The following is a 26825-nucleotide window of genomic DNA, read 5'->3' as shown; positions in this document are numbered from 1 at the left end:
CAGCTGCCTGAGATGTCGCAGATAGTGACGTTTCAGGGGAAGAGGCTGCATTTGTGCATGTGCTGATACTGCACCACCTAGTAGTTGCGTTGTCAGCAATGCAGCCTTTTTGTACAGGATTAAGTTGGGTGCCGTTCTGGTGTAAATGGCAGAATTTTGAGAACTGTACCTTTTTCTCTTGTACCTGGTAGACAATTCTCCTGGAATTTAGCATGTATTTTGGAATGAGTGAACTCTGACGTATCTGAGTTATATAACTTATGCCCCAAATTGTAATTCCCTACTCAGAACTACATCATCAACAATGTCCTGGAATTTCAGGCCCAGTGTTTTCCAAACTATCTTCATTTAAAATCTTGTCCAAATATATGTATTATTATTTCATCAGAAGCTACTTTGTTATCTGTGAAGCATTATTGATATAGATAATCTTTCAGTTTGGGCTTAGGACTCACAAAATTGTCACTAGCGATTGTCGAATTTCTTGAGGTCTGATGTATAGATATTAGTTGTTAGAAATCATAAGCTTGAGTTGGAATTTTTTGAACAATGTGTACAGCATTACAAAATTATGCATCTGGTTAAAGTAATCGTATGTAATTGCCAGTTAATTTTGTTACTACTTTTTTAACAATCATCCCATTTTGTTCATTTTAATTTGATATCTATCTACATTCCCACAGTTGTGCATTATAAAAATCTGTTATCTTAATTGTAATTGTAAAGTTGCACAGTAATTGATTTTGTAAAATTGTAGCTGCAAATTTGCATGTTTTGTGTTCAATGTTTTTGGTTTGTTTCTATAATGCACGTTTAATGCATCTAGAGCTGTGTCAACCACTTTTTTTAGATATTCATTGTTATTAATTACTAATGTGATAAATTGGCCATATGACAAACATGATTTACTAATTAAAGTTTTTAAATAGAAATAGAATCAATTCATTGATTATGACTGCAAAATTCCTCTTGGTTTCTGCCAGTATCCTGCCATGATTACAGGAAAACGGTAGAGCTTGGTTGTTCCAGGTGCCAGAAATTCTTAAATGTTTCCCCTCTGCCGTGTAGGAGCAAAACTTTTCTGTCCACCACATACAAGGCGAATGATGGCTGGGGCAGAGCCTGGTGTGGGAAATCCATAACTCAAGAGTTCCGAGGCTCTTCGTGTAACCCAATATCATTGTAGTTTTCTACAGTAACCAAATGAATGGGGATATACTGACCTTTACAAGGGCAAAAATGGGTCCCACCAGTACAGTCCAGGCCAGACAAGCAGTTAGACCCCCTATAGAGTTCAACAATTTTTGTAATAAGAAAATACACCAGGTCATCCTCTGATAGAACCATTAGCAGGATTGGAGATGTGGTGGGTTAGATAACATCCTCCCTGCACCGGCAGATGGCCACCATAGTTTCTGGCAGGCATGGGAAATCAGATGCACTAATTGCGTGTGAAGTGATGCTTGTGCCTGCCTAATCCATTCAAACAAGGTAGATATAGTCCTACTGACTGCCTACCCCTTCTTCCCCAGAGCAGATGGGTGTACTCTGGAGAGCATTGGTGGGGATGATCCCAGCATAACCATCAGGATCACAGGATCAAGGCCTCCATCTATTGGCACAGTCCTAATTTTTGTACTACATCTTATTGCTTACAATTTTGGGATTTTCATACTAAATTTTCTGCAAATTCTTTCTCTTTTATTGTTGTGATCCACCAGTACTTGGGTACAGGGATAAACTGTTCACTCATTCTCAGCAAAAGAGTACCGTTAAGGGAAGAGTCTTCAACCAAGGTACTGTACTGTATTGTGTTCTTATGTCCTGATCCCAATCATGTTCTCCATTTTGTTCAAGGAAGAATAGAGTTAATCTTTAGGCTGCCAATAATTTATCTCTACTGTGTATTCAAATGCATTTTCAGCAATCTAGAGGATAATTCATCAGTGTCCCCTGCGAATTGATATTGTACTTTTCCATCACTGACAGCATCTCCTAATTATGAGAATGCAAAGCATGTCATTTGTCATGGTACAAGTCATGTGTCTTAGATTGTGGTTAAGCCACATAAATATAAGCAGTGGTTTCCCAGCCAGTTTTTTTTTAGGAAATAAATATTACTAAACCACATCTGACACATACTGCATGCATTAAATTATTTCAGATTCTTTCTCTGCAGTATCTTAAAAAATTTTGACTTGTACAAAACATATCTGGTTGCTGCCCTGTTTGCGTGATGATGAAATGTAGAAATAACAAAATTGTTCTATAACATAAGTTATCCAATACTATACTATAAATGTGGCTAATTCATATTTGTTAACAGATATATTGCTCACCATAGATCAGATGATATGCTGTTTCAAAAGACATCACTTTTTAAGTGTAATTGCCAATGTAAAGATGTTCTGAGTCCTGTGTTAATATCTTATTTTGGTCAGGGAGTTTCTCTCTATAGTCCCAATGACAGGCTTTTCCTTTTGTTTTGAAACCAACATTGGATATAAGCCATCTACTGCAAGAAATTTACCTATGTGACATCATACATGCAAATAATGTTTTTATTACATTAGTGCATAGTTTTTAATATATTGAGACCCAAGTAACTCCCCTCCCTAATACTGCCAGAACCTGAGCAACCACTGCAATAGTGCTGCCATAAACCGGAAACTCTCAATAGTTGCAAACAGCAGCACTGCCAAGCCGGGAACAACCCATCTCCCCACCATCACCAAGTGCTTCCAGACTTGAGGCACTCTTTCATTCTTTTTCTCACCCCCACACCCATATTGACAGATCAGGGGCCACATGTTGTGGTTCTTACTTCATATTTTCGACTTCTGTGTCTCAGCCTACTTTCATAAATAATCTTAATACTTTATGTCATAGTGAAATGTTTTCACTTGCCCAGATTCCTATATTCCAGGGGATGTTACCAATATGTCGAGGTAGATTGGTAGCATATCAAGGGATCTTCTTTCTTCTTCTTCGTCTTCTTCTTTGGCCTCCTTGTCTCGAGAGACAATGGGTAAGCGCTTAGAGGTGGTCAGTGGATATATCGAGGGATCAAACAGGATATGCTCTTTAGTTAATTTCAGCTGCTAGTTATATAACATGATCCTTCTTGGAAAATGGTATAACAGCACTTTAATTTTGACTTATACGTTAACTGCCCAAAGCATTAAGCTGTAAAAGAACGAGCAAATAAAAGCAACAACAGCGTCTATATTTTTACCAGTAGTTATTAGCCTTAGCCAGCTTCTCAAGCAATAGAAACAATAAATAATTTCTGACTGCTACACTTAAACTATGTTGTAGTCAATACATTTTAGTGGCAGTTACTGTGTTCTATGCATGCTAATGGTAATATAGTGGTTATGTTACTGGACAAGTAATCTAGAGGCCTGAACTAATAATCCAGAGAATGTGGTTTCAAATCCCACCATAGCAGTTTTTTAATTCAGTTTTTTATTTAAATCTGAAAACAAAAAGTTGGTATCAGTAAAAGTGACCATGAAGCTTGCGGATTGTTGTAAAACTCAACTGGCTTTTACAACTCATGTCCTTTAGAGAAAGACACCTGATGTACTTACCTGGTCTGAACTTTATTTGTGACTCCAGTCTGATACCAATGTGATTGACTCTTAATTGCCATCTGAAATAGACTAGCAAACCACTCAGTTGTATCAAACTGATGCTGAATCAGTTCAAGAAGAAATCCCACCACCAGCTTCTCAGGGCAGCTAGGGATGGGTATTAACTGCCAGTGATACCCATGTTCCAAGAATGAGATTTTTTAAAAATCATAATATGATTTTAAATAGACTCCAGAAGTTGGCTGAGCGTGCCTACCCTGAGGTACAGTCCGGCTTTCGAGCAGAGAGATCCACCATTGACATGCTGTTCTCCCTACGCCAGCTACAGGAGAAATGCCGCGAACAACAGATGCCCCTCTGTGTTGCTTTCATAGATCTCACCAAAGCCTTTGACCTCGTCAGCAGACGTGGTCTCTTCAGACTACTAGCAAAGATTGGATGTCCACCAAAGCTACTAAGTATCATCTCATTCCATGACAATATGAAAGGCACAATTCAGCATAGCGGTGCCTCATCAGACCCCTTTCCTATCCTGAGTGGTGTGAAACAGGGCTGTGTTCTCGCACCTACACTGTTTGGGATCATCTTCTCACTGCTGCTCTCACATGTGTTCAAGTCTTCAGAAGAAGGAATTTTCCTCCACACGAGTTCAGATGGCAGGTTGTTCAACCTTGCCTGTCTAAGAGCGAAGACCAAAGTATGGAAAGTCCTCATCAGGGAATTCCTCTTTGCTGACAATGCTACATTAACATCCCACACAGAAGAGTGTCTGCAGAGACTCATGGACAGGATTGCGGCTGCCTGCAATGAATTTGGCCTAACCATCAGCCTCAAGAAAACGAACATCATGGGACAGGACATCAGAAATGCTCTATCCATCAATATCGGCGACCACGCTCTGGAAGTGGTTCAAGCGTTCACCTACCTAGGCTCAACTGTCACCAGTAACCTGTCTCTCGATGCAGTAATCAACAAGCGCATGGGAAAGGCGTCCATTGCTGAGTCCAGACTGGCCAAGAGAGTGCGGGAAAATGGTGCACTGACACGGAACACAAAAGTCCGAGTGTTTCAAGCCTGTGTCCTCAGTACCTTGCTCTATGGCAGCCAGGCCTGGACAACGTATGTCAGCCAAGAGTGACGTCTCAACTCATTCCATCTTCTCTGCCTCCGGAGAATCCTTGGCATCAGGTGGCAGGACCGTATCTCCAACACAGAAGTCTTCGAGGTGGCCAACATCCCCAGCATATACACCCTACTGAGCCAGTGGCGCTTGAGATGGCTTGGTCATGTGAGCCGCATGGAAGATGGCAGGATACTCAAGGACGCATTGTACAGCGAGCCCGTCACTGGCATCAGACCCACTGGCCGTCCATGTCTCCTCTTTAAAGACGCCTGCAAACGCGACATGAAGTCCTGTGACATTGACCACAAGTCGTGGGAATCAGTTACCAGTGATCGCCAGAGCTGGCAGACAGCCATAAAGGCGGGGCTAAAGAGTGGCAAGTTGAAGAGCAGTTGGCAGGAAAAAATACAGAAGTGCAAGGAGAGAGCCAACTGTGTAACAGCCCCGACAACCAATTTTATCTGCAGCACCTGTGGAAAAGTGTGTCATTCTAGAATTAGCCTTTATAGCCACTCCAGGCGCTGCTTCACAAACCACTGACCACCTCTAGGCGCTTACCCATTGTCTCTCGAGACAAGGAGGCCAAAAAGAATATGATTAAGCTTTTGTGTCTTTTGAATACCTTCGTTAACATTTTCACTAGGAGGCTTTAGCCTCTTATGAAAAGCAAAAGGTGGGAATTGATGTTCTTCCCAGACTTATCACTTTGTCTGCTGAACAGTTAAAAATTACATCTCTGCCTGCAGTTCCCTGGATGTTGCGGTTGAAGTGTGTGCACTGGAGAAATTCCAGCATGCATAAGAGTGCCTTTTTGAAGGTTACAGCAGCAACTTATTTTTTCTTAAATGATTTCAGAATAAGCTGAACCATGAACTTGAGGGCATTTTTGTAAGATAAGGTGATAACTTTTGGGATTCTTATGCTGCACATTTTCCCAAGAGGCAGCATCAAAGATCATTCCTGTAGGTAACCTGCACCTCTAACATCCCAAATTGCGTTCTTAATTGCTTGATATCTAGGTAATGCCGGTCAGAAATTGCAGACAACAATTGTCATTATATTCTCGTTAACTTGGTGTACCACATATTTACACATGATCAGAAGGCAGAACAGTAAATGCTATGTCAGACTTTGGCTTAGGCAATATGCTCTTAGAATTGTTCATAGTAAATGGATAAATGAACCATATTAAGACAAACATATATTTACAGACTTTACTATTCTCTTCAAAATATCAAACAACAAAGGCTCACACTTAATATAAAGCTAATTCTCAAAATGTGCTCCTTTATCTTTTAGTGGCTGTTTTCTGCCAGAATGTCTCTGCCCTGAATTATTGCTATTGGCTTCTGATTAGGAGAAAGTCAGCCTCAGATATATCATTCAAGATCCTTTGAAGAAAAACTGAAACTATAGGACATGAAAAAATATATCTTATAACTAAAGTTAGTTAGCTATTGACATGATTCGAAAAAATGTTTGCCCATGTATATTAGGATCAGTGGCCAACAACATATCGAGCTTTCCAAATTGAATTGAATGACACCCAAGCAAACAGGTGTCAGGAGAGACTCCCTTGATATAATGCTTTCAAAGTGACTTTTTGTAAATGAGACTGTAGTGTATATTCTCCACAGTTTGAGGAAGCATCTGACAGCACTGAGCATTTAAGGATGACTGCCAAATCCATCTGCAAAGATATTAAAATATATTAACATTATTGGAAATATGACCAAAACACACTACATTTTAACAAGCAAACTATTCAAGAGCTTTAGAGAGAATGTGAAAACACAGTTCACAAAGATTTATTTATTTATTTACACATCTATCAGTGGGTAAAGAAAAAGTAAATTTTTTTTCCAAATTATTTCAAAAAATGCTAGTGCATAATCTTTAGAATCTTTTTGAGGAAAGATTGTCATCAAAACTTTTATAAGTGTTTATTTTTGACGTCAGAAGAGATGGGGTTTGATTATATCACCTATGATTTACTTGGTCATAATTCAAAAACTGGCATTGTCACTTAAGATTTATTTATGCAGCTCTGGTATTTATTTCACTAGCTGCAATGGGTAAGGACAGCAATTTATTTATTTTCTGGAGCCAACCAAAAATTATTTTCTTTGGTCTCTAGACTTGTTTCCAAATTCTTCTTCTGGAGATGTACATTACTACTTCATTTCCACATCTGAGCATTCCATGAGAAATCCACCACTATAATTTTTGAAATTGTTATTTTCATCCCATTCCATGATATTACTTTGTTGTAGTTGTTGGAAACTAACTCGCAAAAAACTAGAAACCACTGTTAGCAGATGAATGCTGAATGTATTGGTATGATGTCTTACTGCCTGCTATTTTAATAGGGTCATTAAGCCATTTAAATAAAGCAGTTAGTGCCTGCTTTAAAATAGCAGATGGGGGATTGTCATATCAAGGTATTGAGCTTTCTTGCCCATAGTAATTTCCTAGATATGATCTCATGAACAGCCTGGTTTTCAGAAAAAAATGCATTTAGTTTTGTGTCCATATATGATAGTATATCTTGAAGTTATGTTTTTTTTCTCTTCAGGTATGTGGGCCAGCCTGCGTTCCAGCAGTCGCTTCAATAGCCAGTTTTCAACCACTGATGTCGGAGCAAGATTAGCAGGAAAGGAATCCCCTGTGACTGCCAGCAATGACAATTGTCTGCAGAACCAAGTTCTGAAACACCAAGCAGCACTGTACCTATTTGGGGAAAAATCACAGCTGAGAGTAAGATGAAAACTGATTCTATATATGTACTTTTATTATTTTGTACTAGTTTACCAGAATATAACCTTCTTAAATTTTTTAGTGTGTTACATTTATTTTTGTTACTGAATTAACTGCAAAGTTAAATATGCAAACATAGAAATTAATTCAACAGTATTAGCATCATTGCTTTTTGTATTCATCACACATATACATTCATGGTATTTTTTCATTAGATTGTAAACACGATGAGAGATTTTTACTGCGATTGGGAATTTTAAACTATGAATTTTTAAAAAGGTAGAAAATAAAACAGAAGAGGGAAAAAAAATATTAAATGCCATCTACCTGGTATTTTTTTAAATTGTGTTAAGGATAAGGAGTTGTACCTACAATTCACGACACGCTGGTTCCCAACAAGGATGCTGGGGGAAAAGTTATTAAAATTGAATACTGCTCACCTTGGGCCACTCTTACATACCTGCAACTAGCTATAGAGTGACACTGATGTAAACTTGTGAAAAAGTCTCCAGGATTTCTTAAGATTTTTCTTTCTTTTCATGATACTTTACTCCATTCATCTTTCCCCTCTTTGCAATTACTCAGTGTTATGCATCCTCTGCAACCAAGAAGATTAAAAATGTATCTGTGTAAGCATAAAATGTGGAAATAGTTTTAAGTTTTACTACCTTTAGCAACACTAACATGATTTTTGTCCTCAGGGCTTTAAACCTGACCTTGCAATTAATTGTGAGCTGATACCTGTGGATTACTGCGATATTCGTCAGGTGAAAGCTAGCTTCAAAAAACTAATGAGAGCATGTGTACCCAGCACGATACCTAGCGATGCTGACATGACTTTGTATAGGTTACTAGGAGAATCTGAATGGCTGCTGCAGGTAATTTATTTTAAAGGCAATTACTCAGAATTGCTTAGCAAATATATTTTTTCTTAATTGCTAAACACTGAACACAGTGGCACGGTTTATGCTGAAACATTCCACTATTCAGAATAATATTAACTTTGAAAATATCTCTTAGTGTTTTTAGCTTTCCTTCCTCTTCAGAGATTAGGACAGGTTGTGTTTGGAATAAAATTCAACAAGGAATATAATGCTTGATTGTTGCAGAAGCTATTTTACATCACAACCAATAAATAGCTTTTAAGTGATTCTCTTGTTTAGAGTATGACCAGAAATGTGAATATGATTATGTTTGCCAAAATTGAGGCTTTAATCTTTCTCCAACAGCTGAGTGGTAGTCTTTGTTAAAAATAGCAAGTATATCACTTAATATATGAACATACCTGATGAATAATACACATTCACACCAGAAAGTGTATTCTTTTTCTATGGGCTTCATAAATTAATTGGAATGTGTTTGTTTGAATGTCATTAAGGCGTAATGGTGGATTTTTAAATTCTAATTCTACTTTAACTGTAAACACCCGTCAGTACCTTATATATTTTCCCTATTGTCAGGAGAGAGCATTTTTAACTATATAAAACCAGGTTTGTTATTGTTGGGAGTAATTTGAGCTAACAAAGTAAGAGTATCATACAAATAGTATATTGACAAAACAATAAAGCATTCTGGACAACGTGCAGTTGCTGTATTCATATCATTTGAGTGTTTATTAAGTCCCATAACTTGGAGATGCATGTGACCCGTAAGTGTCACTATAAATTGCTTCATTGGATTTACTTTTACTTTCTCAGATACACAGAATATTGCAACTGGCTGTGGTGATAGCAGAGCTGCTTGAGAGTGGTTCCTCAGTAATGGTAAGCCTGGAAGATGGCATGGACATTACAACACAGGTAATTTTATAAAATGATCATCCGAATTTGTTCTTCACTTACACTTTTCAAGATTTCCAACATGGCACAAATTGAACCCACACCAATTTTGTACTTAAAGTTTAGAAAACTCTCCAACAGAATGTTGTTTCTAAAATCAAGTAACCAGATTTTTTAGCGAACTCTGTGACCGGAATCTCCCCGTTCCCCATGGCAGTTTAAATGTGACGCCACATCAAGGCTTGGCGTGCAGCAACAGTGATGTCAGCAAGCAGCTAGGCATCCAATCAAAATTAAGTATTTACACATACAAAATCAGGAGTTAAAAGATTTACAATTCTCCATTTTTAATTTAAATTTTCAGATAGTAAAGTAAATGTATGACTGTATTAAGATAAAACACAAATAAACAGACTTTTATGTTTTTAAAATATGTAGAATTTTTCATAATTATGGAGAAATATAACATTCCACAAATATAAAATTAGCTTTTCTGGGCCAGTAAGGGTGTTTAGCAGTAATTATGAAGTTAGTACGCTGTTAAAGATGCAGTTACGGCTCATTCAATGAAGTGTAACTTTTTCTAGGTTTTTACGAGACTCACAGCATTCAAGTGGAAATTCTTGTCAATTCATGATTGTAAGGAAGATGGGAATTTCTACAGTGCACCCTATGGTGGAGTGTAGACCCACTGCCAACAACTTCTGGATTACCACGATACTCTGCGCATGTCCGAGCTCTGGAAGTTGCTGTTTCAGTGGCGTAATGGCAGTGACCACTAACAGTTTCACTGTCATTACTGCCTCAAAATCCAGCCCATTGTGGCTTGCAATATTTGTGAATAACCAGCAATTGTTTCTATACCCCATAACTTTCAGTTCAGCAGAGTACTGATTGTGTTTGACCAAGTTTCCCGCTATTACACTTCTCCCTTTTTGCTGCCAGTGTTTTTTCTGGAATTATCTCATAGAATAATCCAATGTCATCAGCATTTAAAACAACACTGGATGATGTTTCTTTAAAGCATAATGGATTCTCCTTTTCCATTTTTTAAACTATTGAAATCCACTGCAGCACACTAAATACACATATTTTGAAATCAAATTACATGATTTACAATTTTTGTACTGGCAGTAAATCTTCCTGCATTCCAGAGCAAACCTTTACATTTGTTGCCCTGTGGGCAGTGTAAACGAATATACATTTGGCATGAATGGTTGTAAATTATTGCCAAGTAAGATCATTGATCCTATTTTGCACTTTTAAAGAAGAGAATTTTCCTTGTTAGTACTTCTAATATAGTACATGTCCCAAGATGTATCTTATGTGCTCATTTTCTGTTTATGTAATGAACTTGATTGGAAACTATTTTTGAAGAGTTTGGCTGCAGAGCCCAGTGAAGATTAACTTCCTGTAGGAATAAGTCAAAAATATCTGCTTCAGTGGTGCAACATAGGGGATTTCAGTGGTGAGTGTCCACCACCCAACATTGAATTCAGTATATGTTGTCTGCCTCCAGAGTGATGAGAAGCGATTTTTACTGTAATTGGTTTTGCTGAATGCAAGGGTAAGTACTTGGCATTAAAATCACTAAGCTGTAGAGGTTCCTTCTCCTTTACAACCAGCTTGCTTTAAATATTCCAAATTTGTTTTGTCAATGTCGTTCCAATTTTGCATTCAGTTGTTTATCTTGCAGAATTCTTTCATGGCCTTCTGCACCTTTTATCTTTTGGTCTTGCATTGGAAGCGTTTATTTCTCCTCTTAGACTTTACTATCACATTTTTGCTGCACCAATTTTGAATCCAGTTTGTCACGTCATCATTTGCACTGCCAGTTGATATGGTTGCTATGTTCACTGGTCTTTAATAATAAATCCACTTATTCAACTGGAAATGTGAAATATTGTTTCACAGTTGGCCACTATATGGAAGTGGTATTTCAGTGGAATTGGTTCTGAAGTTGTATCGTTACACTGACAGCTGGTAGCAGGCTTGGAGGGCCGAATGCTGTACTGTTCTTTGTAATATAAGTTTCACTATGCCGTGCAAAACAAAATACTACGGATGCTGGCAATTTGAAATAAAAACAGAAAGTGCTGGAAATACTGAGCAGGTCTGGCAGCATCTGTGGAGAGAGAAACAGAGTTAACATTTTAGGTCTGTGATCTTTCAAAGGTCACAGTCTGCTTTCAATTATATAATTGATGTCTTGAGTGCTGGTATTAACAGTTAGACAGGTTCTTTCATTTTATGTATTCCAAAAGTCACCCACATTTCATGAATTTTATTAAAAATCCTTTAATTTATACATCTTTATTATCTGAAATCCTGCCGTTTTTACTGTCTACAGTACTATAGGCTGGAATGCATTGCTGATAAAACAGATATGAAGAATTTATTTGTCTTGCAATAGTAACCATAATAACGATACCGAAGATTAACAACACAAATTTTCTCAACTCAGTATGTAGTACAGCTTGTGCCTGCAAACAATATTTTTTAGGGCGGCACAGTGGCGCAGTGGTTAGCACCACAGCCTCACAGCTCCAGGGACCCAGGTTCAATTCTGGGTACTGCCTGTGTGGAGTTTGCAAGTTCTCCCTGTGACTGCGTGGGTTTTCTCCGGGTGCTCCGTTTTCCTCCCACCACCAAAGACTTGCAGGTGATAGGTAAATTGGCCATTGTAAATTGCCCCTATGGGATTATTTATTTATTTTTTTATTTATTTAGAGATACAGCACTGAAACAGGCCCTTCGGCCCACCGAGTCTGTGCCGACCATCAACCACCCATTTATACTAATCCTACACTTATTCCATATTCCTACCACATCCCCACCTATCCCTATATTTCCCTACCACCTACCTATCCTAGGGGCAATTTATAAAGGCCAATTTACCTATCAACCTGCAAATCTTTGGCATGTGGGAGGAAACCGGAGCACCCGGAGGAAACCCACGCAGACACAGGGAGAACTTGCAAACTCCACACAGGCAGGACCCAGAATTGAACCCGGGTCGCTGGAGCTGTGAGGTTGCGGTGCTAACCACTGCGCCACTGTGCCGCCCCTATAGGGTTAGTATAAATGGGTGGTTCTTGGTCAGCACAGACTCGGTGGGCCGAAGGACCTGTTTCAGTGCTATATCTCTAAATAAATAAATAAAATAAAATAAAACCTAAAAGACTTATGCCAGCAAGTATGGTATATAGGTTCTACATCGTAATCAACTCCTGCTCCTTATAGTATTTTTTTTTTACACAGTTCCCCGATAAGCATCCCAAAAATTCTTAATTTAATGTCATTATTTTTGGCGTGCGATGTGGGGCTTTTTACATCCCTTCTGTTAAGTTTAGTTGACAGTCACTTCAAATGATCCCTGTATTATTTTTGTATTCATTGAAGATTATTTTTCTCACTTTAAACTGCATAAAATCTTAACAAGTAAAACATCTTTTTTAAGTATATACCTAATATTCAGCAATTTCTTAGCACTTACTGGAGGAGATACTCTAGGCATGTGTATACAAGAAAATAAACTTCTGAAGTGTTTATTTTTCCTCAGATACTTGATTACTTTTGACATGGCACACTCGGTACAGTCTGTAGATTTCATTCACACACCAAAGAAATAATCTCAGTGGTCCTTTGACTTCATGTCATTATCCCTTGATTTAAAGAGTAATCTTTGGTGCTTGGAATCATCTGTAAACACTGTGTGCTTGAATGCAATTTATGACCTTGCTAATGTAGTTTTATCATAGAATGGTTACAGCACAGAAGGAGGCCATTTAGCCCATCATATCTGTGCTGGATCTCTGCAAAAGCAATTCAGCTAGTCCCACACCTTTTCCCCGTAGTTCTGCAATTTTTTTCTCTTCAGATAAATATCCAATTCCCTTTTGAAAGCTACAATTGAATTTGCCTCCACCACATTCTCAAGCAGTGCATTCCAGATCCTAACCACTTACTGCATACAAAGAGTTTTCCTCGTGCCGTCTTTTGTTCTTTTGCCAATCACTTTAAATTGGTGTCCTCTGGCTCTTGACCCTTCTTCCAGTGGGAGCAGTTTCTCCCTATCTGCTCTGTCCAGACCCCTCCTCATTTTGAACAATTCTAACAAATCTCCTCTCAACTTTCTCGAGGCAGAATAGCCCCAGCTTCTCCAGACTATCCATGTAACTGAAATCCTTCATCCCTGGAAAAATTCTCGTAAATCTTTTCTGCACCTGATAAATTCACTTGTCAGACACTTGAGCCTTTACAATTAGTGACAGAAAGTATATCTGCATGCTACGCTATGCTATGCTTGGGTGCTACAAATAGGCAGTAGGTCCATAACCTTCCCCAAAGAGAAAAGACAGATTAACATCTCAGGTGCAGATGTAGTCAGTTCTAACAGTAAAAACAGAGGCATGAGGACAAATAAACACTCAAAGGAGGAGAAATAAGGAAGGGTGCGCATAAAAAGGGTCTGAACTTTAAATGTTAGCCTGTCCTTTTTTCGGATGCTAATAGACTTTACCCGCGTGTTAGCAGAATGTTCTGTTTTTATTTCGGTCTGTATTGAATCCTATCTCTTCAGCGTACCTTGGTAGTTTGCTGTTGCTAATAACTTTGCATAATTTCTGCTGACAACACAGTGAAGGCCATCTCACAGTCTTCTCTCTTCAGTGCTGCCTTTTGCCTCTGTCCGGCCAGTGCAGATTGCTCTCCGCTATGTTTTTTTTTATTTCCAAAATATACTTTATTCGTAAAAAACAGATTGCTCTCCGCTATGTCACTGTCTCCTCCTCCATGTCGTGATTCTGATGGTGCATTGAACCCAATCCATGAAAAGAAAATCCAAATCTGTCCCCGATCGAGCTGACAACAAGCTTGTTAATGGCCTTAAGTGGCCAATTAAGAAGTAGGGGCGGGTTGCCTCTTCCGGCTCCCGTCTGCGTGGCCCGAAATCTGAGCATGCCCGTCGCGTTGGGAAACAGGCTCGATGACCCAGGGGGCAAGTTTTAGCAACCGCCCACTCTCTCCAACAATCCAAAATCCCTCCCAATAGGTGGAAACGTTTCTCTCTTGTTTTAATATACCATAATGTCTAAAGTGGTGCAGTCCTTATAAATTTTACCAGCTTATCAAAAGCTGGCTGTGAGCATATAAAGCTCTGCAGATATCCTGACCTGTCCCTTCATTTTCTTTTTTTTTAAAGGTGGTTTCCTTGGTGCAGTTGCTGTGTGATCCATTCTACAGAACACTCGAAGGTTTTAAAATACTGATTGAAAAGGAATGGTTGTCCTTTGGCCACAAGTTCAGCCAACGTAGTAATCTAACTCCTAATAGCCAGGGAAGTGGCTTTGCTCCAGTTTTCCTGCAGTTTCTAGATTGTGTGCACCAGGTAAAGAAAATTTGATTGTCCACAAATTTTACAGATCAGTTTCATACAAGAAAAATGATAGATGCAAAAATAGATCAAACACATTGGGCTGCATTTTAAGACTCCGCAACCAAAGTAGGCGGTAAAAAAATGAGCCCCGCCGCATGGGGACCACGTCACGAAATCGCCCCGATTTCAAACACGGCGGCTCATTTGCATGGCCACAGCGCCCACCCCCCACGATGAAGGGGATGGGCGAGCCGTCGCCGGCAACAGCGTCCAGCACCAATGCCGCCAAGACCGGTACAGGCCTGCCTGTTCCCAATGGTGGAGGGGCTTTAAAATCACGCCCATTAAAGCTCATCTCTGTATGTGTACACATTAAAGCTGGATCAAACTAAGCTTAGCAGTCTGTGGGCAGTTGCATTTGAAAGAATTAGAATTTTAGCCACATTAACACACAGGTTAAAGTAAGGTAACACAGCAAAGGGTTCAAATGACATGGCCAAACTGGTTTATCTTAATTATACCCTGAAAATGTGCTGTCTTTTTTTCTGTACTTATGTGCAGGTAAAGTTCATTGGTGTGTTTTTTTTGCCATCTTGATGGGAGGTTCTTCCTCTAGGCATTATCTTACTGACAACTGGGCTTCCCCGATCAAATGGTGGTTTGAACTAAAATGCTGCTATGCCCCACATATTGAAAACCACTGAGCTTATGAGTTATCTTGTATGTTAACACCAGTTAACATTTCAGCAAGATAATCTTGTCAATTCTGGAAAAAAGATAACTATTGGAAATGTTAGCCTATCATTGTTTTTTTTCAGGTTTTCAGTTTTTGCATTTTTCTTTTTTATCCATATTGCTTACGCTTCTTGAATTGTATTTTTCCTGTAGATTCATCACCAGTATCCTATGGAATTTGAGTTCAACCAGTATTATCTGAAGTTCTTGGCCTACCATTATGTGTCCAATCGCTACAAAACCTTCCTGCTGGACTCTGATTATGAAAGAATAGAACATGGTATGCTTTACCCGTCAAAATATTTGTCTGTTAGCTTTCCAAGGAGTAATGAATTTTATTAAGTGTATGAAACAGACAGTATTGTTCTCTGATTTGTAGCTTAGTCTTTTTACATTAGCGTGTACAGTAATACATCATTCACAAGTTAATAAGAAAGAAAAAACTTACATTTATGTAGAATTTTATCTCATTCTCAGGACATCCCAAAGTGCTTTACAACCAGTGAATTACTGTTGAAGCACAGGCACTATTATTACATAAGCAAACACAGCAGCCAATTTACACAGAACAAGATTCTATGAACAGCAAATGAATGAATGACTAGATAATGTGATTTTAGTGGTTTTGGTTTATGGAGGAATGTTGGCCAACACACCCAGAGAACCTGCAGATAACCTCAGATAATGCCATGGGATTGATTTCATCCACTTGAGTAGGCAGATGGTTTAGCTTCTCATCCAAACGACAGGTTTTCCAAAAATGCAGCATTCTCTCAATACTGCACTCTTAATTCTAGATTGTGTTCTCAAATCCGCAGTGGAGCTTGAATCCATAGCCTTCTGACTTGGGGCAGAAGTGCTGCCGTCTGAGCCAACCTAACAATAATATTTATACTAATATAATTAATCATTACATTAATATTATGTAGTCTGGAATAGTGGACTATTTTGCAAAAGTGCTAGTAGACTCCACACGTGATACTTTTCATATTGCAGGTGCCTAGGAGCACATGGGTTTGTATCAAAATCATTGATGCGTAACCCGAGTGTTCTGGTATTTGCAGAATGGTTATCATATTACACACATTACAGTTACCTCTTTCTAAAAAAAAACACTTGCAATACATTTCAGCTGGAAGATTGATTTTGATGAATTAGGGCCTGGATTTTGCAGTAATAATGACAGCGAAAATGTCAGCATTCAGTCATTACTCTTCTGAAACTGACAGTAACTTCTAGAGCCTGCACATGCATAGTAAAATGCAGAAATCCAGAAGTTGCTGCCAGTGATTCTACGCTTCGCCATAGGGTGTGCTGTTGAAGATCCACCTCCCGCCACTCTCCCCCCCCCCCCCCCCACCCCACCAGATGTCAATCAAATAGAAGTCACTGAACTTATGAAAAGTTGCCCTCTTCCCCTTTTACATGATTCCCCTTGAAACAGTTATATCTTGATGAATGATATGTAGCTGGGTTTTTCAAGGAATTCTAAGTTCATAATTACTGCTAAACGGCCTCACTGTCTCTGGAAAAACTAATTTTATGTTGTGGAATGTTAATTTCTCCATATTGTAATACACAATTTTTTTTGTTTTTAATATTTTAGTTTCTTCCTTAATCCCATGTGTATGTCCCAATGATTCATTGCACTCTGTTTCATTTTTAAATAAAAATTTTATATTCGGTGCATTTTAACATCCTAGTTTGAGTGGATATGCTTGAATGTGATTGGCTGCTTACCCTGCTTGATGACATCATTGTTACAGGATGCCTGGAGGTCCCCCTTGACTTGCGCCAGATTCAAATTGGCATTGGAAAAGGGAATATGCACGCCTCAGAGATCACCAGATCTTTGTGAGCAGCTTTCTTCAAGCTGTCACTGTTGCCACTGACTGCTAAATCTCGGCCATTCTTGTAGATTTGCAGTCCAAGAAATGGCATCAAAATCACAATAACCCACAACATACAATAAATATTTTCAACATGAGAGGTCGGATAGCTTAACATGTAGCTTTATGTTTGTTGTTAACAATATTGCATAGCTAGTCATGGTATAATATTGCTAATTGCCGTGCATTTTAACTGGAAGTAAATATAAATCAATGTATTTACAACCAAGAAGATCAGCTTAAGCTGCTTTGTGATATCTGAGAAGTGGAAATGTGATAACAGTTTTCCTCCCTTACTTTCCTAATTAAGGGTAACAAAAACAGTTGAAGCAACTTTATTGGATAAATACTTGAAGGAGAAAAAATTGCAAGTATGTGTGGAAAGAGCAGGGGAATGGGACTAACTGCATTGCGCTTCAAAAGAGCTGGCACAGACCCAGTAGGCCAAGTGGCCTCCTTCTATGCTGTACTATTCTATGATTCTGTGTCTTTTTTTCACTGTGATGACACAATCCTAATATCTCCATAGATTGAAACAGCTCCTTGAGGTCCCCTCATGTTCCATTAGTAGAAATATTCTTTAGTGATTTCTTCTGATGCTGCATTTTGATTGAGCTTTTGGAGATGCAAGATTCTGACACCTACTGATCACTGATTCACAAAATTTGTATCTCACCTGTCTTGGTTACTGATTTAGTGTAACCTGAATTAAAATCTCTCTGGGCCCCTATATGAAAGGAACTGATCCCAAGGAAGGATCTGAGAAATTAGATTACCGATGTGCATTGCTTTGAATTTAAACATTGGATTAAAAATACTTAGCTTTATTGTTGAAGATTTGTATGATAAAATATCTTCTGAATTGTTTTTCTTTTCTACAAATCAATATTTGAGTTAAAACTAATGTGGACACTGATCCTTTTTACTAGGAATTTTATTTGAGGACAAAGTGGACAAGCAGGCAAAAAAAGGAATCTGTATTTGGGAATGCATTGACAGAATTCACAAGAAAGGACCTGTTTTCTTCAGCTATCTGTATAGTCCTGAAGAAGGGGAGGTATGACATTTATATAACTGTAAATTTGATCAATTATTTTTTAAATATTTGCATCTGAGTAAAATCTGAATGTATACATTTTATGTTTTCAGTGTTGTTTCTTTTTAAATAATACAGTAAATTCTTCTTTGTAGAAACATGTACTAAGGCCTTGCATAAACATTTCTGCTCTGAAGAAGTGGGATTACTACACAGGAGAGACGCTTTCTAGTGGTCCTTCCTATGAGTGGGACATGGTCACTGTAAAAGCAGGTGCTACTGAGGAACTAGAGCAGACCGATGGTTCAGTTCCACAAACCCACAGAAAAGTAGTGTGGCCATGTTACGACAATGTCAGCAAGGTGCAGCCGGACGCTATTACCAAACTCCTTGAGGTAGAAACAAAATTAACCTAAATGTTAATTACTTTTTTCCAGTGGCACTAAATAAGGATAACAATGCAATTAATGGGGGTAAGGGCAGCAGAGTTTTATTTGACAAATGCAGTTGCTGGTGGCCTTCATGTTTGTCTCACCAATATGTGGTGATATTACCATCAGCATGGAAAACTGATTGTGCATTCATCTATTGATCCATGTCGAGTGACAGTCTAAAACCGCACTACAGAGAGATTTTTAGTGGATATGGCTTTAACAGGGATGCGGTCTAAAGAAATTTCTGCTTCTCAGTAGTTTATTGTATGTACATAAGTTAGCAGGCATGGTAGCTAATTTACCTGTAGTCACAGTGGGCTGAATTTTACCAGCCCCTTGATGTCGGGGGGTGGGGGGGCGGCCATAAAATACATGTGGGAGAGGCCCGCCACCACCTCCGACGCTGAGAAGGCCATTTTACCGCCGGCGGCAAGACCTCGGTGCGGCCTGCCCGGCCAAGCAGCAGGGCCTTCATTTGCTTACTCAAATGTATTCAAAAAAATGTTAGTTAACTTATCTGGACCGGGCGGCCGTCCCATGTTGATATTGTGGCCAGCAGCCTGTTGCCGGAAGTCCCGTGCTTTGAGCCCCATTTGGGGATTCAGGGTGAGACACTGGTGGGGAGGAGGGAGGAGGGAGGAGTGAAATTATCAAGGCAGGGTGGGGGGGAGAGTGGGAAAAACACTTTTTATTGGCTGTGGGGATGGTCGGAAGGGGTTAAAGGTCAAATGTGACGAGGTTGGCGGGGGGGGTGGAGGAGAGAGAGCTCGAGTTGGGAATGAAATAAGTTATCGATATATAGGCCAATAAAAAAACATTGGGGGGTTTGGGAAAGGGCCTCCAGCTTTTAATTACCTTTTTAAAGACGATGCACAGAAATGTCCCTTTAAAATTTCACTTCGTTCCTAAGGGCTTGAAGTCCTTAGCACCAGCGCAGTGGCACTGGATGACGCTGCCAGGGATGGAGCTGCCGCCCCCTCTACGTCATCGGGGCGGCTGTTCCGCCCTGCCTATTTAAATGATATTTAACTGAGCCCCAATGCAAAATATTGCATTGACTCAGTGGCGGTGCATCCGTGCCTGAAGGCTGCCAATTTCAAAGCGCGATTTGTGGCAAGCTAATAAAATTCAGCCCAGTAAGTTGTGCAGATAGAAGCAGCTAGTTGCAAAGCAACACAGCTAAGCGAGTGAAAAAACTGTGGCAATTGAAGTTGAATGTGGAGAAGTTGCATTTATCCACTTTGGATCCAAGAAAGACAAATGGGAATATTTCCTTAATAGTGAGAAACTAGGAACTGTGGAGGAGCAGAAATTTGGCTGTCCATATACACAAATCACTAAAAGCTAGTTGGCAGGTACAAAAAGTAATCAAAAGGCTAATGATGTGTTCGCCTTTATCTCAAAAAGGCTGGAATAAAAAGAGGAAGTGATGCTTCACTTGTTCAGAGCTTTGATCAGAACCCATAGAGTACTCCTTTTCAGTTCTGGGTACCTCAGGAAAGATGTACGGAGATGCAGCAGAATGATCTAGGGCTTAAAGGGTTAAATTATGAGGACAGGTTATATAAACCTGACTTTATTCCCTTGAGTTTAGAAGGTTGAGAGGTGATCTAAAATGACAAGAAGATTTGATGGTGTTAATACAGAGAAACTATTTCCTCTGGTGAGGGAATCCAGAAGAAGGGGAAAGATCTTGAAATTAGAGCCAAGCCATTCAAGAGTGAAATCAGGACGCACTTTTCTACACAAGGGGAAGTGTGAATCTGGAACATGCTCTCCCCCAAAAGGCTGCAGATACGGAATCATTAAAGTTTTCAGGACTGAGATCGATTGATCTTCCTTGGGTAAGGGTATCAAGGGTTATAGATCAAAGGCATATGAATGGAATTGAGGTACAGATCAATCATCGTCTGATTCAATGGCGGAACAGGCTCGATGAGCTAAATGGCCTACTTTCCAGTGTTTGAATATCCAGTGTTTGACTATACATCTGCCAGATTATTAATATTTGCAAGAGTTAAAGTGTTGATGAACCAATGGTATAAATATGTGTATGTGTATTAGATTAATAAGTGTCAAATTATCACTATTTCAGGTAAGCATGATAAAAATCTAACTCCTTAAAGGCATTTTTACTTGATCAGTCCAAATGAGCTTTGTTTCCATACTTGGAGGTTCAACCTTGGTATCAATTTTGCTTCATTAAGCTAAGCTATCTGTATTTGAATTTGATTGGGATGTTGTATTACAGGAGATTGAAAGGCTAGAGAATGAATTGAGCCAAAGTCCTGAATGGTGGAAACCAGTCTGGGATCGAGTAAAAGTCAGTCTCAAAGAAGATATAAAAGCAGAGCAAACTGTAAGTACATCACAGTTAAGAATATGGTACTATCCCAGTGTGTTGCTTTAGCAGAAGACAAAAGTCTTCCAATAGAAATAATAGTAGTAGCAACGTTTTACCAACACAAGGCCAATGGTCATGAGAAATGCTGGAGAGGTAGAGCTGTGTGTTATTGGTCTTTGTGGAAGCTGGCTTCATTTCTGTGGATGATGTCATCAAAGGGCAGAATGTAGTAAATGAGAAAAAGGAGGGTAGTTTCAGTCAAAGCCTGGATGTCAATGGAATCATCCACAGTAAGGTAGTGGATGACAAAGCCCTTGTTCAAGAATGAATTGACTTTCTGAAGGGAAATGTTGGAGGGGTATTGATTGTTGGCCTATTAGTTGGAGTGAACAAAACAAGAAAAAGTAAGCAAGGTTGGCCCCTGCCAGGTGCATTGAGTACAAGATGAGCAAGAGAGGAAGATGGAGCAGTTTAGTTTGCTGCTTGTGAGGAGGCAGCAACAGGAGCCTTCATGGCCCCTTCCAGAATGCCAAGAGGTACAGAAGATAGCTGTGTGCTTATCCAAGGGGAAAATACAACCTGCAAGGGCAGCCAGAGAGTCAGAAGGTAGAGTAGTCATGGGTTGAAGTGAGATTGGGGGAGGGGAACAAAATGCCTGGAATGATACAATGACTGGGTGACAGGAAGAGGAGGAGACAGGACAAAGGAGCTTTTTGGAGCCAAGACAAAATAGAAGTAATTGACTCTAGTCCAGAGGCAGCCAAAATGAATGGACACAGAGGGAATTTAAGAGTATTGGGAAAGTAACTTTCTGGTTCAGTGGATTCCACTTATTTTGCCTACCTTTTAGCATATATATTTTGATTAGTAGATGAATTTCAAGAAGGTAAGAAAAGAACTTTATACTGTGCCTTTCACAACCTCAAGACATCCCAAAGCAATTTAGAGCCAATGCAGTACTTCTGAAGTGCAGTCACTGTTGTAATGTGTAGGAGTGCTCATCTTCAATGGCATCACATTTTTTCAAAAAATCAACTGGGAAAATTTAATTTGCAAAATCTACCAATGTTATTCCCCGGTTTGGCAATTAACTTTCACTTACGTTTTACCAAACATCAGAAGAAAAGAGGACTTTCCAAAGAATCTGTGCTGCAGAAGCACAGTCTGCCTTGTTGAATTGGATTCAAAAGCTGTGGATGCAGGAAATCTGAAATAAAAGCAAAATGTTGGTGACACTCAGCAGGTCTGGCAGCATCTGTGGAGAGAGAAACAGAGTTAACATTTCAGGTTGATGACCTTTTACCAGAACAGAATGTTTGCCATGAATTGGATGTTGCCTTAAAATATTTTGGTTGCTTTTTGGGTTTCCTACTGTATCAGGATTTTTAGAAAAATTGCTGTTGAATTTACAAATTGTAGGTAAGCAAAGTCTTTCTGAACTATTAATAGCCATAATCATGTTCCGCATGGTATACAGACATCGACTAAGATTTCTGGTTAATTATGGAAAGGGTTAAGCAGCTTCAGGCACTTGGTAGTGATGATTATTTTTATGGCAAATATGGTTTAACCATTGCAGGATAATTGCTGAATCACAGTACACTTAAAAAAAAACTGGATAATGGATTGAAATTAATCAAAAATCAAAATTTCCGGCTGGATGATGATGGCAGATTCTTCGCAGGTGAAGAACATGGGAAGGCTTGTCTCTGTGGTAGTTGGCATGATCATTGGTGACTGTAGAGGCCAATTCTTGATCTGCAGACTCTTGATCAGTTGGGGCACAAGAAATCCTGGTTTGGAGGAGCTCTGGTATAAGCAGATTCCTTCCATTGTCTGCGCCTTTCTTCAGCAGCCTCGTGTTTGTTTCGATCTTGTAGGTTGCTTTCCTGGTTGTTGTGAGCCAGATGCCTCAGTCGGCAGCCTCCTGCTCCCACACCCATTGGTCAATGTCTGCCAGATAAAGCTGTCTTTTCAGCTAGTCTTTGAAACGTTTGCAAGGTGCACCTCTATCTCACTTATTGGAGCGTAGTTCACCATAAAGCACTGTTTTTGGCATTCTGGAATCTTCCATGCATGACACGTGTCCTGCCTAGCACAGTTGGCATTATAAGAGAATGCATTCAATGCTGGACAGATTGGCTGTGTTGATGACTTCATTGCTTGTGATGTAGTCCTGCTATCTGATGTTCATGGATTGAAGACAGCCTTGATGGAAGTGCTCCAGCAGTCGATTTGTTTTCTGTACAGAACCCATGATTCTGACCCATACAAGAGGGTGGTGATGACAACCGCTCTTTATACTTGAATTTTGGTAGAGATGCATAGTGAATGGTTTGCCAGGCACGCCTCGAGAGGCAGCCAAAGGAACTGTGGTGTGGGCCTTGGACAGTTGATTGTCTATGTCCTTGTTGACAGTGGCATCATTTGAGATAATGCTACTTAGATAGGTAAACTTCAACTACATTGAGGTTGCTACTATCTATGCTGATCTGCAGTGGATTGAAGTTTCCTCGAGGCTGTGATTGGTACAGCACTTCTGTTTTCTTTAGACTAACGGTAAGGCTGAAGGCATTTGCTGCATCAGAGAAACTGTTTACAATGAGCTGAATTGCCTCCTCCGTGTGTGCCAGAAGGGTGTAATTGGCAACAAACTGAAGCTCCACGATAGCTCTTCTGTGGTTTTGGTATGTGCCAGTAGTCGTCGCAGGTTAGAGAGACTGTTGTCTGTTCGGAAGCGGATGTATATGTCCTCTGTCAATCCTGCCTTTTCCTCTTAAAGCATCATACAGAAGAAAATCGTGAAAAGGGTTGGTGCCAGAACATGCCCTTGCTTAACACCATTCGCAATAGAGAAGCTGTCCAAGAGGGCTCCATTCTGCTTGACCTTTGCGTAGTTGTTGGAGAATGATGAGGAACCTTGGAGGGCACCCCAATCTAGATAGTATCTTTCAAAGTCCTTCCTGGCTGACTGTATCGAACGCCTTGGTGAGATCTACAGAAGTAGCCGCGTACAGGCCCATGTTTTGTTCTCTACACTTCTCCTGGATATGACTTAGCACAAAAATCACATTTGTAGGAAGCATGTTGCCAGACTCAAGAATAGGTTTTGCACTATTAAAGTCCCTTCAAAAATGTCTAAATCCACTGCTTGCAAAGATGATCTTTTTCCCCCTACATTAGAATTGATGGAATTTTTGCTTTAGCTGCAGCTTAAGTTTTAACAAATCTATGTCCCACTACGTTTCCATTGCAACTGTTTCTATTCATAAGCCATCTACCATGAGGCCATTGGGTTTCAGATTTCACAGGAAAAACCAGCTCAATTGCAGATGTGAACACAGAACCCTAATTAGCCACCTTGAAGTCAAACGTAATAAAAAGAAATGTAGCTTGTTATGGAGATCTTTTTCAGTTGTATGTTTTTTATTGAGCCATCAGATCAATTTATTAACGACTTAGATGATGGGATAAAGAACTTCAGTATCCAAGTTTGCCAATGACACAAAGATAGGCAGCATTATAAACAGTGTAGATGGAAGCATGACATTACAAACAACAACTTGTATTTATTTAGCACCTTTAACAGAATAAAATATCCTAAGGCATTTCACAGAGACATTATAAAACAAAATATGACACAGGCCACATAAGGAGGTATTAGGGCAAGTTAACCAAAAGCTTGGTCAAAGAAGTAGGTTTTAAGGGGTATGTTAAAGGGGGAAAGAGAGGCAGAGAGGTTTAAGGAAGGAATTCCAGAACTTAGGGCCTAGGCAGCTGAAGGCATGGCCACCAACGGTGGTGCGATTAAAATCAGGGATGCTCAAGAGGCCAGAATTAAAAGAGCACAGATATCTCAGATAGGGGCAGAGATGGGTGATGTTACAGAGGTGGAAATAGGTAATCTTGGTGATGGCACAGATATGTGGTTGAAAGCTCATCAAATATGGCATCAAGGTCATGAACAGTTTGGTTCAGTCTCAGAGGTTTGCCGGGGAGAGGGTTGGAATCACTGGCGAGGGAGTGGATTTTGAGGTGGGGACTGAACATTAGAAAGAGATATTAATAGATTAAGTGAATGGGCAAACCTGTGACAAATGGATTTCAGTGTAAGTGTGAGATCATCCACTTTAGACCTGAAGAGGATAGATCAGAGTACTTTTCTAAATGGTGAAAAGCTAGAAGCAGTGGAGGTCCAAAGAGACTTAAGGGTCCAAGCACATAGATCATTAAAATGTCATGGAGAGGTACAAAAGGTATTCAAAAATTCTGTTGGAATTCTGGCCTTTATATCTAGAATTTAGAACTAGAATACAAGGGGTTAGAAGTCATGATGCGGCTGTACAAAGCCCTAGTTCGACTACACTGGACTACCCTGAGCAGTTCTGGGCACCACGCCTTAGGAAGGATATATTGGCCTTGGAGGGTCTGCAGCATAGATTTACTAGAATTGTACCTGGACCACATGAGTTCAGCTACAAGGAGAGATTACGTGAACATGGAATTTCAGGGTGTATTCCCTGGAATTTAGAAGATGAAGGGGGGATTTGTAAGTTTTCAAGATATTACAGGGAGCTGATAGTTTCTATCTACCCTATTTCCGCTAGTTGGGGAATCTAGGACTAGGGATCATAGCCTTAAAAATTAGAGCCAGGCCTTTCAGGAGTGAAGTTGAAGTTAGGAAACACTTCATGGAAAGAGCGGTAGCAATTTGCAACTCTCTTTTGCAAATGCTATTTGATACTGGGTCACTTGTTTATTTAAAACCGAGTTTGATAGATTTATGTTAAAGTGTCAAGGAATATGGGCGAAGGTGGGTATATGGAGTTAGGACATAAATCAGCTATGATCTCACTGAATGGAGGAACAGGTTCAAGAGGCTAAATGGCCTACTACTATTCTTTATGTTCTTAAATCTTCCTGGAAAAATAACAGTGAATTCACATCGCACACCATTGCAAATCGGCCAGAAAGCTCAGGGAAAGAAAAGAAACGCCGTGTAAATGTTCAGAACTTGCAGGTCCATTTACACTGCTCTGCCGTTTGTTTCCCGCAAATGGCATTTCACCCTTAGCCTCCCCATTAGTTTTAAGAAATTGATATGCTCTCTAATAGCCCATTAAAGTAGCCAGAGAGAGTTTGAGCTCATAATTAACAGCAAACGTACCGTTTTAACAATGCTAATCAATGGTCGGAATTTTAGACCCCTCCCCCCCCCCCCCCCCCCAAAACACTGGGAGCGGCTGGAAGGCGGGGGAGGCATAAAATCGGGTGGCATGGGGGGGGGGGGGGGGTGCATGTCACGAGCCTGCCACCGCTGGTGTTTTACCAATGGCAGATGGGCACTTCGCCACCTAAGGAGACCACCCAGTAAAACCTGGAGGGCCCCCCCAGCAGTACAAGTCGCCCCCGCTGGAAGCCCCCCGCAATCGACCCTCTCCCCCCTCCCCCCCCCCCCCCCCCCCCCCCCCCCCGATTGACCTTCCTCCCTCTCGATTGACCCATACTCCCTCCCTCCCCCACGATTGTCCCTCGACCCTCCCCCTAGCCACGGCCTGGCTGATTAGCACCGGCGAGCCCTGACCCCAGTTACCTTTATTTTCTGGCCTCTATCGCTGACTGGGTTCAGGGCCTGCTGCAGTCCCAGCAGTGGCCACCAATCCTATTGACGCTGCTAGGAGTGAAGAGCTACCGATCCTCTGATTGGCTGGCAGCTCTTGGAAGCCGGACATCCTGCCTCAGAGGGGCAAAAGTCA

The 26825-nt window shown here is 40.1% G+C and overlaps 1 protein-coding gene across 2 annotated transcripts in view; it reads left to right on the top strand.

Annotated features, from left to right (window-relative positions):
- Positions 1 to 26825, top strand: part of sbf2 (SET binding factor 2) — a 743327-nt gene that overhangs the window by 707527 nt on the left and 8975 nt on the right. Inside the window, exons 30-38 of one of the 2 annotated variants that reach the window (XM_068046387.1) lie at positions 1722 to 1796; positions 7295 to 7476; positions 8178 to 8354; positions 9174 to 9275; positions 14458 to 14643; positions 15520 to 15646; positions 18185 to 18312; positions 18447 to 18686; positions 20977 to 21084. In XM_068046387.1, the coding sequence (XP_067902488.1) occupies positions 1722 to 1796; positions 7295 to 7476; positions 8178 to 8354; positions 9174 to 9275; positions 14458 to 14643; positions 15520 to 15646; positions 18185 to 18312; positions 18447 to 18686; positions 20977 to 21084 (1325 nt within the window). The remainder of the gene's footprint in view (positions 1 to 1721; positions 1797 to 7294; positions 7477 to 8177; positions 8355 to 9173; positions 9276 to 14457; positions 14644 to 15519; positions 15647 to 18184; positions 18313 to 18446; positions 18687 to 20976; positions 21085 to 26825) is intronic. The other variant, XM_068046388.1, reaches the window with a different exon arrangement.

This window comes from Heterodontus francisci, chromosome 14 (genome assembly GCF_036365525.1).
Source record: "Heterodontus francisci isolate sHetFra1 chromosome 14, sHetFra1.hap1, whole genome shotgun sequence".
NCBI lineage: Eukaryota > Metazoa > Chordata > Chondrichthyes > Heterodontiformes > Heterodontidae > Heterodontus > Heterodontus francisci.
The sequence above is the reverse complement of the archived record's forward strand: the minus strand, read 5'-3'. Positions and strand labels throughout refer to the sequence as shown.